At 29.4% G+C, this 19,869-nt stretch overlaps 1 protein-coding gene across 1 annotated transcript in view; it reads left to right on the top strand.

Moving 5' to 3' along the window:
* LOC143224039 (uncharacterized) overlaps positions 1-18,216 on the top strand; it is a 31,419-nt gene extending 13,203 nt beyond the window's left edge. Inside the window, exons 6-9 of the mRNA XM_076452502.1 lie at positions 10,246-10,252; positions 10,643-10,750; positions 15,323-15,481; positions 17,666-18,216. Of these exons, the coding sequence (XP_076308617.1) occupies positions 10,246-10,252; positions 10,643-10,750; positions 15,323-15,481; positions 17,666-17,917 (526 nt within the window). The 3' untranslated portion in view covers positions 17,918-18,216. The remainder of the gene's footprint in view (positions 1-10,245; positions 10,253-10,642; positions 10,751-15,322; positions 15,482-17,665) is intronic.
* Positions 18,217-19,869: the final 1,653 nt, after the last annotated feature.

Below are 19,869 nucleotides of genomic sequence, written 5' to 3'. Positions count from 1 at the left end.
TGTTTAATATATAAACATACTATAACTATAGCTGTAGTGTAGTATCATGTTTAATATATAAACATACTATAACTATAGCTGTGGTGTAGTATCATGTTTAATATATAAACATACTATAACTATAGCTGTGGTGTAGTATCATGTTTAATATATAAACATACTATAACTATAGCTGTGGTGTAGTATCATGTTTAATATATAAACATACTATAACTATAGCTGTAGTGTACTATCATGTTTAATATATAAACATACTATAACAATAGCTGTGGTGTAGTATCATGTTTAATATATAAACATACTATAACCATAGCTGTAGTGTAGTATCATGTTTAATATATAAACATACTATAACTATAGCTGTAGTGTAGTATCATATTTAATATATAAACATACTATAACTATGGCTGTGGTGTTGTATCATGTTTAATATATAAACATACTATAACTATAGCTGTAGTGTAGTATCATGTTTAATATATAAACATACTATAACTATAGCTGTAGTGTAGTATCATATTTAATATATAAACATACTATAACTATAGCTGTGGTGTAGTATCATGTTTAATATATAAACATACTATAACTATAGCTGTAGTGTAGTATCATATTTAATATATAAACATACTATAACTATAGCTGTGGTGTAGTATCATGTTTAATATATAAACATACTATAACTATAGCTGTAGTGTAGTATCATATTTAATATATAAACATACTATAACTATAGCTGTAGTGTAGTATCATGTTTAATATATAAACATACTATAACTATAGCTGTGGTGTAGCATCATGTTTAACATATAAACATACTATAACTATAGCTGTGGTGTAGTATCATGTTTAATATATAAACATACTATAACTATAGCTGTAGTGTAGCGTCATGTTTAATATATAAACATACTATAACTATAGCTGTAGTGTAGCGTCATGTTTAATATATAAACATACTATAACTATAGCTGTAGTGTAGTATCATGTTTAATATATAAACATACTATAACTATAGCTGTAGTGTAGTATCATGTTTAATATATAAACATACCATAACTATAGCTGTGGTGTGTAGCATCATGTTTAACATATAAACATACTATAACTATAGCTGTGGTGTAGTATCATGTTTAATATATAAACATACTATAACTATAGCTGTAGTGTAGCGTCATGTTTAATATATAAACATACTATAACTATAGCTGTGGTGTAGTGTCATGTTTAATATATAAACATACTATAACTATAGCTGTAGTGTAGTATCATGTTTAATATATAAACATACTATAACTATAGCTGTAGTGTAGCATCATGTTTAATATATAAACATACTATAACAATACCTGTAGTGTAGCATCATGTTTAATATATAAACATACTATAACTATAGCTGTAGTGTAGCATCATGTTTAATATATAAACATACTATAACTATAGCTATGGTGTAACACCATGTTTAATACATAAACATACTATAACTATATCTGTAGTGTAGTATCATGTTTAATATATAAACATACTATAACTATAGCTGTAGTGTAGCATCATGTTTAATATATAAACATACTATAACTATAGCTGTAGTGTAGCATCATGTTTCATATATAAACATACTATAACTATAGCTGTAGTGTAGCATCATGTTTAATATATAAACATACTATAACTACAGCTATGGTGTAGTATCATGTTTAATATATAAACATACTATAATTATAGCTGTGGTGTAGTATCATGTTTAATATATAAACATACTATAACTATAGCTGTAGTGTAGTATCATGTTTAATATATAAACATACTATAACTATAGCTGTGGTGTAGTATCATGTTTAATATATAAACATACTATAACCATAGCTGTAGTGTAGTATCATGTTTAATATATAAACATACTATAACCATAGCTGTAGTGTAGTATCATGTTTAATATATAAACATACTATAACTATAGCTGTAGTGTAGTATCATATTTAATATATAAACATACTATAACTATAGCTGTGGTGTTGTATCATGTTTAATATATAAACATACTATAACTATAGCTGTAGTGTAGTATCATCTTTAATATATAAACATACTATAACTATAGCTGTAGTGTAGTATCATATTTAATATATAAACATACTATAACTATAGCTGTGGTGTAGTATCATGTTTAATATATAAACATACTATAACTATAGCTGTAGTGTAGTATCATATTTAATATATAAACATACTATAACTATAGCTGTGGTGTAGTATCATGTTTAATATATAAACATACTATAACTATAGCTGTAGTGTAGTATCATGTTTAATATATAAACATACTATAACTATAGCTGTGGTGTAGTATCATGTTTAATATATAAACATACTATAACTATAGCTGTGGTGTAGTATCATGTTTAATATATAAACATACTATAACTATAGCTGTGGTGTAGTATCATGTTTAATATATAAACATACTATAACTATAGCTGTAGTGTACTATCATGTTTAATATATAAACATACTATAACAATAGCTGTGGTGTAGTATCATGTTTAATATATAAACATACTATAACCATAGCTGTAGTGTAGCATCATGTTTAATATATAAACATACTATAACTATAGCTGTAGTGTAGTATCATATTTAATACATAAACATACTATAACTATGGCTGTGGTGTTGTATCATGTTTAATATATAAACATACTATAACTATAGCTGTAGTGTAGTATCATGTTTAATATATAAACATACTATAACTATAGCTGTAGTGTAGTATCATATTTAATATATAAACATACTATAACTATAGCTGTGGTGTAGTATCATGTTTAATATATAAACATACTATAACTATAGCTGTAGTGTAGTATCATATTTAATATATAAACATACTATAACTATAGCTGTGGTGTAGTATCATGTTTAATATATAAACATACTATAACTATAGCTGTAGTGTAGTATCATATTTAATATATAAACATACTATAACTATAGCTGTAGTGTAGTATCATGTTTAATATATAAACATACTATAACTATAGCTGTAGTGTAGTATCATGTTTAATATATAAACATACTATAACTATAGCTGTGGTGTAGCATCATGTTTAACATATAAACATACTATAACTATAGCTGTGGTGTAGTATCATGTTTAATATATAAACATACTATAACTATAGCTGTAGTGTAGCGTCATGTTTAATATATAAACATACTATAACTATAGCTGTAGTGTAGTCATGTTTAATATATAAACATACCATAACTATAGCTGTGGTGTAGTGTCATGTTTAATATATAAACATACTATAACTATAGCTGTAGTGTAGTATCATGTTTAATATATAAACATACTATAACTATAGCTGTAGTGTAGTATCATGTTTAATATATAAACATACTATAACTATAGCTGTGGTGTAGCATCATGTTTAATATATAAACATACTATAACTATAGCTGTAGTGTAGTATCATGTTTAATATATAAACATACTATAACTATAGCTGTGGTGTAGTATCATGTTTAATATATAAACATACTATAACTATAGCTGTAGTGTAACATTGTGTTTAATATAAACATACTATAACTATAGCTGTAGTGTAACATTGTGTTTAATATAAACATACTATAACTATAGCTGTAGTGTAGTATCATGTTTAATATATAAACATACTATAACTATAGCTGTAGTGTAACATTGTGTTTAATATAAACATACTATAACTATAGCTGTAGTGTAGTATCATGTTTAATATATAAACATACTATAACTATAGCTATAGTGTAGTATCATGTTTAATATATAAACATACTATAACTATAGCTGTGGTGTAGCATCATGTTTAATATATAAACATACTATAACTATAGCTGTGGTGTAGCATCATGTTTAATATATAAACATACTATAACTATAGCTGTAGTGTAGTATCATGTTTAATATATAAACATATTACAACTATAGCTGTGGTGTAGTATCATGTTTAATATATAAACATACTATAACTATAGCTGTAGTGTAACATTGTGTTTAATATATAAACATACTATAACTATAGCTGTAGTGTAACATTGTGTTTAATATATAAACATACTATAACTATAGCTGTGGTGTAGCATCATGTTTAATATATAAACATACCATAACTATAGCTGTGGTGTAGCATCATGTTTAATATATAAACATACTATAACTATAGCTGTAGTGTAGTATCATGTTTAATATATAAACATACTATAACTATAGCTGTAGTGTAGCATCATGTTTAATATATAAACATACTATAACTATAGCTGTAGTGTAGCATCATGTTTAATATATAAACATACTATAACTATAGCTGTAGTGTAGCATCATGTTTAATATATAAACACACTATAACTATAGCTGTAGTGTAGAATCATGTTTAATATATAAACATACTATAACTATAGCTGTGGTGTAGTATCATGTTTAATATATAAACATACTATGACTATAGCTGTGTTGTAGTATCATGTTTAATATATAAACATACTATAACTATAGCTGTAGCGTAGTATCATGTTTAATATATAAACATACTATAACTATAGCTGTGGTGTAGTATCATGTTTAATATATAAACATACTATAACTATACCTGTAGTGTAGTATCATGTTTAATATATAAACATACTATAACTATAGCTGTAGTGTAGCATCATGTTTAATATATAAACATACTATAACAATACCTGTAGTGTAGCATCATGTTTAATATATAAACATACTATAACTATAGCTGTAGTGTAGCATCATGTTTAATATATAAACATACTATAACTATAGCTATGGTGTAACACCATGTTTAATACATAAACATACTATAACTATAGCTGTAGTGTAGTATCATGTTTAATATATAAACATACTATAAATATAGCTGTAGTGTAGCATCATGTTTAATATATAAACATACTATAACTATAGCTGTAGTGTAGCATCATGTTTCATATATAAACATACTATAACTATAGCTGTAGTGTAGCATCATGTTTAATATATAAACATACCATAACTATAGCTGTGGTAGTAGTATCATGTTTTAATATACAAACATACTATAACTATAGCTGTAGTGTAGTATCATGTTTAATATACAAACATACTATAACTATAGCTATAGTGTAGCATCATGTTTAATATATAAACATACTATAACTATAGCTGTGGTGTAGTATCATGTTTAATATACAAACATACTATAACTATAGCTGTAGTGTAGCATCATGTTTAATATATAAACATACTATAACTATAGCTGTGGTGTAGTATCATGTTTAATATACAAACATACTATAACTATAGCTGTAGTGTAGTATCATGTTTAATATACAAACATACTATAACTATAGCTATAGTGTAGCATCATGTTTAATATATAAACATACTATAACTATAGCTGTGGTGTAGTATCATGTTTAATATACAAACATACTATAACTATAGCTGTGGTGTAGTATCATGTTTAATATATAAACATACTATAACCATAGCTGTAGTGTAGTATCATGTTTAATATATAAACATACTATAACTATAGCTGTAGTGTAGTATCATATTTAATATATAAACATACTATAACTATAGCTGTGGTGTTGTATCATGTTTAATATATAAACATACTATAACTATAGCTGTAGTGTAGTATCATCTTTAATATATAAACATACTATAACTATAGCTGTAGTGTAGTATCATATTTAATATATAAACATACTATAACTATAGCTGTGGTGTAGTATCATGTTTAATATATAAACATACTATAACTATAGCTGTAGTGTAGTATCATATTTAATATATAAACATACTATAACTATAGCTGTGGTGTAGTATCATGTTTAATATATAAACATACTATAACTATAGCTGTAGTGTAGTATCATGTTTAATATATAAACATACTATAACTATAGCTGTGGTGTAGTATCATGTTTAATATATAAACATACTATAACTATAGCTGTGGTGTAGTATCATGTTTAATATATAAAGATACTATAACTATAGCTGTGGTGTAGTATCATGTTTAATATATAAACATACTATAACTATAGCTGTAGTGTACTATCATGTTTAACATATAAACATACTATAACAATAGCTGTGGTGTAGTATCATGTTTAATATATAAACATACTATAACCATAGCTGTAGTGTAGTATCATGTTTAATATATAAACATACTATAACTATAGCTGTAGTGTAGTATCATATTTAATATATAAACATACCATAACCATGTGGCTGTGGTGTTGTATCATGTTTAATATATAAACATACTATAACTATAGCTGTAGTGTAGTATCATGTTTAATATATAAACATACTATAACTATAGCTGTGGTGTAGTATCATATTTAATATATAAACATACTATAACTATAGCTGTGGTGTAGTATCATGTTTAATATATAAACATACTATAACTATAGCTGTAGTGTAGTATCATATTTAATATATAAACATACTATAACTATAGCTGTGGTGTAGTATCATGTTTAATATATAAACATACTATAACTATAGCTGTAGTGTAGCATCATATTTAATATATAAACATACTATAACTATAGCTGTAGTGTAGCATCATGTTTAATATATAAACATACCATAACTATAGCTGTGGTTGTAGCATCATGTTTAACATATAAAACATACTATAACTATAGCTGTGGGTGTAGTATCATGTTTAATATATAAACATACTATAACTATAGCTGTAGTGTAGCGTCATGTTTAATATATAAACATACTATAACTATAGCTGTAGTGTAGCGTCATGTTTAATATATAAACATACTATAACTATAGCTGTGGTGTAGTGTCATGTTTAATATATAAACATACTATAACTATAGCTGTAGTGTAGTATGATGTTTAATATATAAACATACTATAACTATAGCTGTAGTGTAGTATCATGTTTAATATATAAACATACTATAACTATAGCTGTGGTGTAGCATCATGTTTAATATATAAACATACTATAACTATAGCTGTAGTGTAGTATCATGTTTAATATATAAACATACTATAACTATAGCTGTGGTGTAGTATCATGTTTAATATATAAACATACTATAACTATAGCTGTAGTGTAACATTGTGTTTAATATAAACATACTATAACTATAGCTGTAGTGTAACATTGTGTTTAATATAAACATACTATAACTATAGCTGTAGTGTAGTATCATGTTTAATATATAAACATACTATAACTATAGCTGTAGTGTAACATTGTGTTTAATATAAACATACTATAACTATAGCTGTAGTGTAGTATCATGTTTAATATATAAACATACTATAACTATAGCTATAGTGTAGTATCATGTTTAATATATAAACATACTATAACTATAGCTGTGGTGTAGCATCATGTTTAATATATAAACATACTATAACTATAGCTGTGGTGTAGCATCATGTTTAATATATAAACATACTATAACTATAGCTGTAGTGTAGTATCATGTTTAATATATAAACATATTACAACTATAGCTGTGGTGTAGTATCATCTTTAATATATAAACATACTATAACTATAGCTGTAGTGTAACATTGTGTTTAATATATAAACATACTATAACTATAGCTGTAGTGTAACATTGTGTTTAATATATAAACATACTATAACTATAGCTGTGGTGTAGCATCATGTTTAATATATAAACATACCATAACTATAGCTGTGGTGTAGCATCATGTTTAATATATAAACATACTATAACTATAGCTGTAGTGTAGTATCATGTTTAATATATAAACATACTATAACTATAGCTGTGGTGTAACATTGTGTTTAATATATAAACATACTATAACTATAGCTGTGGTGTAGCATCATGTTTAATATATAAACATACTATAACTATAGCTGTGGTGTAGCATCATGTTTAATATATAAACATACTATAGCTGTAGTGTAACATTGTATTTAATATATAAACATACTATAACTATAGCTGTAGTGTAGTATCATGTTTAATATATAAACATACTATAACTATAGCTGTAGTGTAGTATCATCTTTAATATATAAACATACTATAACTATAGCTGTAGTGTAGTATCATATTTAATATATAAACATACTATAACTATAGCTGTGGTGTAGTATCATGTTTAATATATAAACATACTATAACTATAGCTGTAGTGTAGTATCATATTTAATATATAAACATACTATAACTATAGCTGTAGTGTAGTATCATGTTTAATATATAATCATACTATAACTATAGCTGTAGTGTAGTATCATATTTAATATATAAACATACTATAACTATAGCTGTGGTGTTGTATCATGTTTAATATATAAACATACTATAACTATAGCTGTAGTGTAGTATCATCTTTAATATATAAACATACTATAACTATAGCTGTAGTGTAGTATCATATTTAATATATAAACATACTATAACTATAGCTGTGGTGTAGTATCATGTTTAATATATAAACATACTATAACTATAGCTGTAGTGTAGTATCATATTTAATATATAAACATACTATAACTATAGCTGTGGTGTAGTATCATGTTTAATATATAAACATACTATAACTATAGCTGTAGTGTAGTATCATATTTAATATATAAACATACTATAACTATAGCTGTAGTGTAGTATCATGTTTAATATATAAACATACTATAACTATAGCTGTGGTGTAGCATCATGTTTAATATATAAACATACTATAACTATAGCTGTGGTGTAGCATCATGTTTAATATATAAACATACTATAACTATAGCTGTAGTGTAGTATCATGTTTAATATATAAACATACTATAACTATAGCTGTGGTGTAGTATCATGTTTAATATATAAACATACTATAACTATAGCTGTAGTGTAACATTGTGTTTAATATAAACATACTATAACTATAGCTGTAGGGTAACATTGTGTTTAATATATAAACATACTATAACTATAGCTATAGTGTAGTATCATGTTTAATATATAAACATACTATAACTATAGCTGTGGTGTAGCATCATGTTTAATATATAAACATATTATAACTATAGCTGTGGTGTAGCATCATGTTTAATACATAAACATACTATAACTATAGCTGTAGTGTAGTATCATGTTTAATATATAAACATATTATAACTATAGCTGTGGTGTAGTATCATGTTTAATATATAAACATACTATAACCATAGCTGTAGTGTAACATTGTGTTTAATATATAAACATACTATAACTATAGCTGTAGTGTAACATTGTGTTTAATATATAAACATACTATAACTATAGCTGTGGTGTAGCATCATGTTTAATATATAAACATACCATAACTATAGCTGTGGTGTAGCATCATGTTTAATATATAAACATACTATAACTATAGCTGTAGTGTAGTATCATGTTTAATATATAAACATACTATAACTATAGCTGTGGTGTAACATTGTGTTTAATATATAAACATACTATAACTATAGCTGTGGTGTAGCATCATGTTTAATATATAAACATACTATAACTATAGCTGTGGTGTAGCATCATGTTTAATATATAAACATACTATAACTATAGCTGTAGTGTAACATTGTATTTAATATATAAACATACTATAACTATAGCTGTAGTGTAGTATCATGTTTAATATATAAACATACTATAACTATAGCTGTAGTGTAACATTGTATTTAATATATAAACATACTATAACTATAGCTGTAGTGTAGTATCATGTTTAATATATAAACATACTATAACTATAGCTGTAGTATACATAATGTTTAATATATAAACATACTATAACTATAGCTGTAGTGTAGTATCATGTTTAATATATAAACGTACTATAACTATAGCTGTAGTGTAGTATCATGTTTAATATATAAAGATACTATAACTATAGCTGTAGTGTAGTATCATGTTTAATATATAAACATACTATAACTATAGCTGTAGTGTAGTATCATGTTTAATATATAAACATACTATAACTATAGCTGTAGTGTAGTATCATGTTTAATATATAAACATACTATAACTATAGCTATATATCCTGTGTATATCTGTTTGTTGTTGTTTCGATTTAAAATACTAAAACTAATTAATAAACCACAAGATCAGAGAATTTATTTTTAAAGTATGCGGCAACTGGAATAAAACACCTGTGTTTTTGTGTTCTTTTAAACCCTCCTCATATGTGTATTTTATCCTTAGGAATTCTGTAAATGTGTGACAGAGAAAACCTTCTGTTCGTGTTTCCAGAATGTCCTGTCTTCGTGGGTAGCCTTAATTGCAAAATAAATAATACTTTTAAGTGTCATTAGTGTTAAAATGATGTATTTTGCACATACAAGTGTTCAGCTAAGTGTGAAACGTATTTAGCATCATATCACCTTGAAATATTGCGAGACCATACTACACGAATGTCCAGTTTATTTTGAAAGGCATTTAATAATTTTTAATACGCGCATGTGCACAACAAACACATGGTTATCCAGTCATTTACTGATAGTAGAATTCTATCCATCTCTAAGCATATTCGTACCAGCGTGGTACTAATTAACATAATGAAGTGTGAGCTGTCTTTTGCGACTAACAATTCTTATTTTAGTTTGGTTGTGTGCTTCGTAGACCGCACGTGACACAACGATCAGACTGGGCATTTGGAAGCTTGGAAAACGGCAACTGGACAGGAATGGTTGGAGAGTTAAACAGAAAGGTACAGAGTTTGTTTCATGCTGTCATAAAAATGACAGTCCCACAATAATCCATATCAGGCTTAAGTAATCATTATTTATAGATAACAGAAAGAAGTTAAACATAATCCAGATGAGGCTTAAGTAATCATTATTTATAGACAACAGAAGGTTAAAAATAATCCATATGAGGCTTAAGCAATCATCATTTATAGACAACAGAAGGTTAAACATCATCCATATGAGGCTTAAGTAATCATTATTTATAGACAACAGAAGGTTAAACATAATCCATATGAGGCTTAAGTAATCATTATTTATAGACAACAGAAGGTTAAACATAATTTATAGACAACAGAAGGTTAAACATAATTTATAGACAACAGAAGGTTAAACATAATCCACATGAGGCTTAAGTAATCACCATTTATAGACAACAGAAGGTTAAACATAATCCATATGAGGCTTAAGTAATCATTATTTATAGACAACAGAAAGTTAAACATAATCCATATGAGGCTTAAGTAATCATTATTTATAGACAACAGAAAGTTAAACATAATCCATATGAGGCTTAAGTAATCATTATTTATAGACAACAGAAAGTTAAACATAATCCATATGAGGCTTAAGTAATCATTATTTATAGACAACAGAAAGTTAAACATAATCCATATGAGGCTTAAGTAATCATTATTTATAGACAACAGAAGGTTAAACATAATCCACATGAGGCTTAAGTAATCATTATTTATAGACAACAGAAGGTTAAACATAATCCATATGAGGCTTAATTAATCATTATTTATAGACAACAGAAGGTTAAACATAATCCATATGAGGCTTAAGTAATCATTATTTATAGACAACAGAAGGTTAAACATAATCCATATGAGGCTTAAGTAATCATTATTTATAGACAACAGAAGGTTAAATATAATCCATATGAGGCTTAAGTAATCATTATTTATAGACAACAGAAGGTTAAACATAATCCATATGAGGCTTAAGTAATCATTATTTATAGACAACAGAAGGTTTAACCTTTACCTCTTCTTTCTCGCGCCATGCGTGACCTAGTGGCTACCGTGCTGTACTGTGAATCTGTTGCTTGTGTCCCATTAAAGCAACATCGAGCTCCAAACCTTGGGTTCTTTGGTGTGTTATAAGAATAACCCAAGAGATGGCGGTGGATATTTTTGGTTAACTGTATCCTTTTTTGTCATGATTATCACAAACAGCGCAGATAGCCCTTGTGTATCTTTGTGCAAATATCTGAAATAAGCAATCAAAATAGTTTTTTTTTCTTTTTTTACGGGGGAGGAGTTTATTAAGTCTTTGTTCTGTAGGATACTTAAGGGTAAGAGAACTCCTGAAAATAATGTCATAATTATTCACCTGCCACACGAAACAACATCTTATTTATTAAAATGGGTTAAGAATTAGTTTCATTGACAATATACCACTAATTACAACCTTTGCAACAGAAGTTTCGTTGACAATATACCACTAATTACAACCTTTGCAACAGAAGTTTCGTTGACAATATACCACTAATTACAACCTTTGTAACATAAGTTTCGTTGACAATATACCACTAATTACAACCTTTGTAACATAAGTTTCGTTGACAATATACCACTAATTACAACCTTTGCAACAGAAGTTTCGTTGACAATATACCACTAGTTACAATCTTTGTAACATAAGTTTCGTTGACAATATACCACTAGTTACAATCTTTATAACGTAAGTTTCATTTACAATATACCACTAGTTACAATCTTTATAACGTAAGTTTCATTCACAATATACCACTAATTACAACCTTTGTAACATAAGTTTCGTTGACAATATACCACTAATTACAACCTTTGCAACAGAAGTTTCGTTGACAATATACCACTAATTACAACCTTTGCAACAGAAGTTTCGTTGACAATATACCACTAGTTACAATTTTTATAACGTAAGTTTCGTTCACAACATACCACTAGTTATAATCTTTGTAACGTAAGTTTCGTTCACAATATACCACTAATTACAACCTTTGTGACGTAACTACTTCGTACTGCACAGGTTTGAGGCAGTCTGTAGTTCAGTAAGAAATTTTCATTTGAAGCCAACATGCAACACTAACATTCAATATGGTAATATTTAAAACTGTAAGATATAAAACTAACATTCAACGTTGAAATATTCAACATTGAAACATGTAAGTCCGTAACACAATTATGTTAATGTAGATCCCAAAATTAAACAGATCACGTAAGTTGCGAATCAGATAAATGATCTAATTCGAAGCCAAAATGGGTTGATTTGGTTTCGTATAGTCTCCCTAACCATGCATTATTTTGAAATGATAAGCTAAATGAAGCACAACTAGTTAACAACATCCACCGTCAACTCTTGACTATTAGTCCTGTAACATAAGGACGGGCGGGTTCGAATCCCTGTCACACGAAACATTCTTACCCTTTAAGGTGTGGTGGCGTGATAATGTTCGGTCAATCCCACTATTTGTAGGTAAAAGAATATATCAAAAGATGGCGATGGGTGATGACGACTAGCTGCCTTCCCTTCTAGTCTTACACTGTAAAATTAGGGACGGCTAACACATATAGCCCGCGTGTAGCTTTACGCGAAATTAAAAAACAAACCCTTCTAGTCTTAAACCAAAGACGGCAATTAGAAAAAACAAAAACGTTATCATAATTAAATTCCCGATTTCACTAAAAAGCACGTAAACCAGCATCCGTATCTGTGTGTGCAGTGTTCACGACCACCTTCGCACGTTACAATTTGTTTGTATACAATTAGTATACATGTATCTAGGACTTTCATATTTACCAGTTCATTCACACCTCTGATTAGTATACATGTATCTCGGACTTTCATATTTACCAGTTGATTCACACCTCTGATTAGTATACATGTATCTAGGACTTTCATATTTACCAGTTGATTCACACCTCTGATTAATATACATGTATCTAGGACTTTCATATTTACCAGTTGATTCACACCTCTGATTAGTATACATGTATCTAGGACTTTCATATTTACCAGTTGATTCACACCTCTGATTAGTATACTTGTATCTAGGACTTTCATATTTACCAGTTGATTCACACCTCTGATTAGTATACATGTATCTAGGACTTTCATATTTACCAGTTGATTCACACCTCTGATTAGTATACATGTATCTAGGACTTTCATATTTACCAGTTGATTCACACTCCTGATTAGTGTACATGTATCTAGGACTATCATATTTACCAGTTGATTCACACTCCTGATTAGTATACATGTATCTAGGACTTACATATTTACAAGTTGATTCACACCTCTGATTAGTATACATGTATCTAGGACTTTCATATTTACCAGTTGATTCACACCTCTGATTAGTATACTTGTATCTAGGACTTTCATATTTACAAGTTGATTCACACTCCTGATTAGTATATATGTATCTAGCACTTTCATATTTACCAGTTGATTCACACTCCTGATTAGTATACATGTATCTAGGACTTGCATATTTACCAGTTGATTCACACTCCTGATTAGTGTACATGTATCTAGGACTATCATATTTACCAGTTGATTCACACCTCTGATTAGTATATATGTATCTAGGACTTTCATATTTACCAGTTGATTCACACCTCTGATTAGTATATATGTATCTAGGACTTTCATATTTACCAGTTGATTCACACTCCTGATTAGTATACATGTATCTAGGACTTTCATGTTTACCAGTTGATTCACACTCCTGATTAGTATATATGTATCTAGGACTTGCATATTTACCAGTTGATTCACACTCCTGATTAGTATATAACTTGCATATTTACCAGTTGATTCACACTCCTGATTAGTATACATGTATCTAGGACTTTCATATTTACCAGTTGATTCACACCTCTGATTAGTGTACATGTATCTAGGACTTTCATATTTACCAGTTGATTCACACCTCTGATTAGTATACATGTATCTAGGACTTGCATATTTACCAGTTGATTCACACTCCTGATTAGTATATATGTATCTAGGACTTTCATATTTACCAGTTGATTCACACTCCTTATTAGTATATATGTATCTAGGACTTTCATATTTACCAGTTGATTCTCACCTCTGATTAGTATACATGTATCTAGGACTTTCATATTTACCAGTTGATTCTCACCTCTGATTAGTATACATGTATCTTGGACTTTGATATTTACCAGTTGATTCACATCTCTGATTAGTATATATGTATCTAGGACTTTCATATTTACAAGTTGATTCACACCTCTGATTAGTATACATGTATCTAGGACTTTCATATTTACCAGTTGATTCACACCCCTGATTAGTATGCATGTGTCTAAAACTTGCATATTTACCAGTTGATTCACACCCCTGATTAGTATGCATGTGTCTAAAACTTGCATATTTACCAGTTGATTCACATCCCTGATTAGTATGCATGTGTCTAAAACTTGCATATTTACCAGTTGATTCACACCCCTGATTAGTATACATGTATCTAGCGTTGGATATTTACCAGCTGCGAACTCCTTTATATTTTATAGGAAAAAGATTTGGCCATTGGACCTCTGGAATGGACCGAAGACAGAGAAAAGGCCATTGATTTTACTCACATATTCCACGTGAGTTCGCTGACTTTCATAACTCGTGCTCCGTACTCCTCTGTCGATGCTGGGGTAATATTGGGGCTCTTCACCTCGGAGGTAAGGAGGAATTATACATGCACATTTCGTTACATGGGTGTTTTTATCGAAACTGTTTGACACATGCACGTTTCGATATGCTAAGATTTTCGTATGCATATTTCAATATTCTTGGATTCTTATACGCACATTTCGATACATGGGTATTTTTATCGGAACATTTTGACACGTGATGATTTTCATATGTATATTTCACTATCCAGGGATTTGTATATGCATATTTTGACACAAGAGGATTTCATATGCATTTTAGCCGTCTTGGGATTTTTGCCACACTGATCTACTATACTTGAATAAAATATTCATTCATGTATTTCTTTATGCTATTGTATCACAGCTGGCCCGATATGTACAGGTGAGTTAAGGCGTTCGACTCGTAATCTGAGGGTCACAGGTTCGAATCCCGATCGCATCAAACATGTTCGCCCTTTCAGCGGTGGGGGCGTTATAATGTTTCGGTCATTCCCACTATTCGTTAGTAAAAGAGTAGCCCAAGAGTTGGCAGTGTGTGGTGATGACTAGCTACCTTCCCTCTAGCCTTAGACTACAAAATTAGGGACGGCTAGCGCAGGTAGCGCTCGGGTAGCTTTGCGCGAAATTCGAAACAAACAAACAAGTATCACAGTATGTATAATTAATGTTTTCGGGTGACGTATACATTCACACTCTAGTTTTGATAACAATAAAAATAAAAAATACAAAACTGGAATCACTTTTAAAATGTGGTCATTGAAACGCTGGTTTGGGTTATTACCATTCAACTGATGTCATTAAGAAAAAATATTGAGTTACCAGCCTCACACTTCGGAATATTTGTTTGTTCGTTTGCCTTGCTGTTAAGCAAAAGGCTTCAAAATGAGATATATGTGATGTACCCCACACAATATCGACATCTGGTTTTTAAAAAGGTTTAGGTCTATAGGCCTTCAGATAAGGTAGATCAGCTGTTTCAAAAGTTAACTATTTTAATCAATTTCAGTTGTCATTAAAGCTTTCTAATACAACAGTTATGATTTTCTTGTTTAATAGTACATGTAATATTTGTGTCATGAATATGACTTATACCTACTAGCTGGGGTATCCGTACCCTGGTCGGAAGTTATGTAAATTCATGATTAATGAAAGCTTATCTTAGGATGAAAACTTGTTTCCTTTATATATCATTTTTGAAAAAGCCCAAAACGCCCATAAAAACAGCAAAACACAAAATGTGAAACCTTACATTTGCATATATCTTCTCATAGATTCAACAAACCTTCATACCAAATTAGGTGAAGATGCATCAACAGGGCGAAGTTGTGGTAAAAAAAACACCTCAAAATGCAAAACTGAAAATTTGTGTGCATTTTCCCATGTACCTGTGGAGCCTCCATACCAAGTTTGGTGAAGATCCATCCACACCCTGCGTAGTATTTACATGGATATACAACAAACAGTACTATTATATTGATATAGATGGCGCAAGCGCATTAGATCCAAGTATGCCGTATTCATTACGTCATACATGCACCCTGAGAATGGAGAAAAATAAAGTTCTTCGTCACGGGAAATGGAGACGTAAAAGGAAAATCGTAGCCCCTATTGCAAATCTACATACATACTGCATACAAATTTCACAAAGTTAAGAGTTACAAGTGGTATAATAAGAACTTTTTTCCAGTATCATTCAAGCAAGAGTTCATTATAGTATGATTAGCACAACTATTATCTTAATATATATACAGCTAATGATTTATGCTTTATTGTTGTTAATCAGTAATATGGAAGTCTTAAAAACTAATTATTCATGCATTATTACTGTTAATCGGTGATATGTAGATCTATAAACTAATTATGTAGTCCACTGTAGCAGTCCCCTGGTGGGTCAGAGATGAGTACACAGATGTAAAATATTAAAATCCGGGTTCAATTCTTGTCTTTTCTAAGCAAAAAATAATAGTTATCCTCGCAAAGAAAATTAATTTTCAGTGTTTATTTAAGTAATCATTGTATATTGTAAATGTACAAATGCATTCAGTCTGTCTTTACTTCTCGCAAGCTCAATTAATTAGAAAATATAAATTTATTTAATAGTAAATATCTTGACATATGTTCCTTTTTAAGCGGACCCATCTCGTTACTTATAGGAGAAATCACTGCTATCTAAAAATACCACAATCTTAGAATTGTTACGTTCTTTTGTAGGTATGGGTGGCTATTCTGGTTAGTCTCGTCTTCAGCGCTCTTGCCTACACGGCCTTGAATCACATTATTGCATCAGTCGACCCAAGAAACAGCCAAGTATCTGTCTCTCAGATGACATCCAAGTCGTGTTGGACAATATTTGGTGCATTCCTACTACAAGGTGAAAACTGGAAAACATTTAGTTTAAATAAAACGTTCTTTAGGTCCCGAATTAATAACATTGGCGCATTTAAAATTCATTGTTACGCTTAAAAATCATAAACTAATATTTATACGATATTTGCAGGTTGAATAGTTAATTTTTCAAACTATTACAACAATGCTCAGTTTTTGCTGACCTGAAAATGTGCTCACACACCTTACTGTCTAAATGCGCATGTGTACGCACTTTTTTTTTGTACGGATGTAAAACAAAAATCAGATGCAAGTATACTTTAGTTGACATTTTGTACAACAACACATTAAAAGCCTGTCAAAGTTTTCTAAAAGGTCTAACGTTAGATCGTGGAGTAACATTATAAGTTTATTTATTGATACTTTTAAGTGTGGCAACGTTCAACCCTAACTAAACTTTACCAAAAAAGTTATTTTGTCAATTTTTCTCTATCGAATATACTAAATAAAGGGTTAGTTAATATTAGGCCTAAGACAAGTGGATTTCTAGACTTTAGTGTCTGCGATTAGATTTGTTTGAGAAATCCTGTTTTTAAAGACGTACTATAGCAACAAAGATACTAATTTGTTAGTTATTATTTTTATTATCACTCCAAGTGTACATCATGGAGCAGTTACTGTGATAATTAATTACATTTCAAAGATTCAAATATAATAAACCAAAAAATAAAACAGAATTTGTTGAATTTTTTTAGGATATTTTGTTAATTATGAGTTAAACATAATTTTTTGGTGTATAATTTTTTAAATTTCTCTCAACTGTAACATGGTCATCTCTTCAAATATAGAAAAGTAAGTCAAGTTTAAAAGTGTTTAAAACCATTCTTCCTAAAAGACGTGACGTATACAGAGGACCATTACGTTATTTGCCAGCAATATCGAAACTTCAACACCTCGTTACAGTCCATATCATCATGTGCTTGGGTCTTAGCACAGCCCACTGGTTAACGTGCTCGGCTAATGTTCTTATTTCGTAACATCCTACAGCCCATTTTGCTGTAGTTCTTCACCAGAGCCTCGACCAGTTCCACATAATTTTCGGCCTTGTGATTGCCCAAGAAGCTCCTGGAACCACTGCGACAAAGCTGCCCCAAACTTTATGTTTCTTCCTACTGAGCTTCTTGGGAATTCTGCGCACTCAATGATCTTCTTTATTTGTGGTCCAATGAAGACACCAGCTTTGACTTTTGCCTCAGATAGTTTAGAAAGAAGTCTTGAAAGTACTTGAAGACTGCAGACTTCTTATCAAGATCTGTGGCAAATTGTTTCAAAAGACCCAATTTTATGTCCCTTCTGTCCCAAAGGCAAAGATAACAGGAAAACTTGGTAAAGCCTCCTTGGAGATCCATCAGGAATGCCACCATTTTGAAGTCTCCGGTAACCTACCAGCAATACTCATCATACTACAAGGCTTCAAGGAAGGTCTTGACACTGTTGTATTCATCTTTGAGGTGCACCGAATTTTAAAAGATCTAAAACTTTTATAATATAAAATTTTACTATTCAAACAAGAAAAAATTGTCTGTCTTACCTTCTAGTGTTTTTGCAGTGCTCGCAGGTAAAATGAGGTGCCCAGGGTTTGTTTAGATCCCTGACAGGCATGTCGAAATATGCCTTGTAGGCTTCACACATTTAACAGATACTGTCACAGAATACTTTTTCACTCTTGCTTTGATAAATTGGCCACATACATATCAGAATGCTTGCAGCTTCTTGATGTCATCTCTGATAAAATCAGATAGGTCTATGTGTTTACTTAGGCAGCTAGAACTAAATTGAAGTGGTGAGTGGTGAGCCCTGTATATATATATATTACTATGGAAAGTTCTAGAAAATTCTAAAAGGTTCTTGAAAATTCTTGTAAGTTTGAGAAAATTCTCTATCAGCTACTTAGCACTGAATCTACTTGGAATGTTCTGGTAAATGGGCAGATTTGAAAATTTCGTTTCCCAAATAACAAAAGCAAAGTTTTAAGAGAAATAGGCATAAGCAATTGGGAAATAACACTTTATGCCTAGGAATAAGAAAAA

Source organism: Tachypleus tridentatus, chromosome 8, assembly GCF_004210375.1.
Source record: "Tachypleus tridentatus isolate NWPU-2018 chromosome 8, ASM421037v1, whole genome shotgun sequence".
NCBI classification, from domain to species: Eukaryota; Metazoa; Arthropoda; class Merostomata; order Xiphosura; family Limulidae; genus Tachypleus; species Tachypleus tridentatus.
Note: the sequence above shows the minus strand (reverse complement) of the source record. Positions and strands in the feature narration are given on the sequence as shown.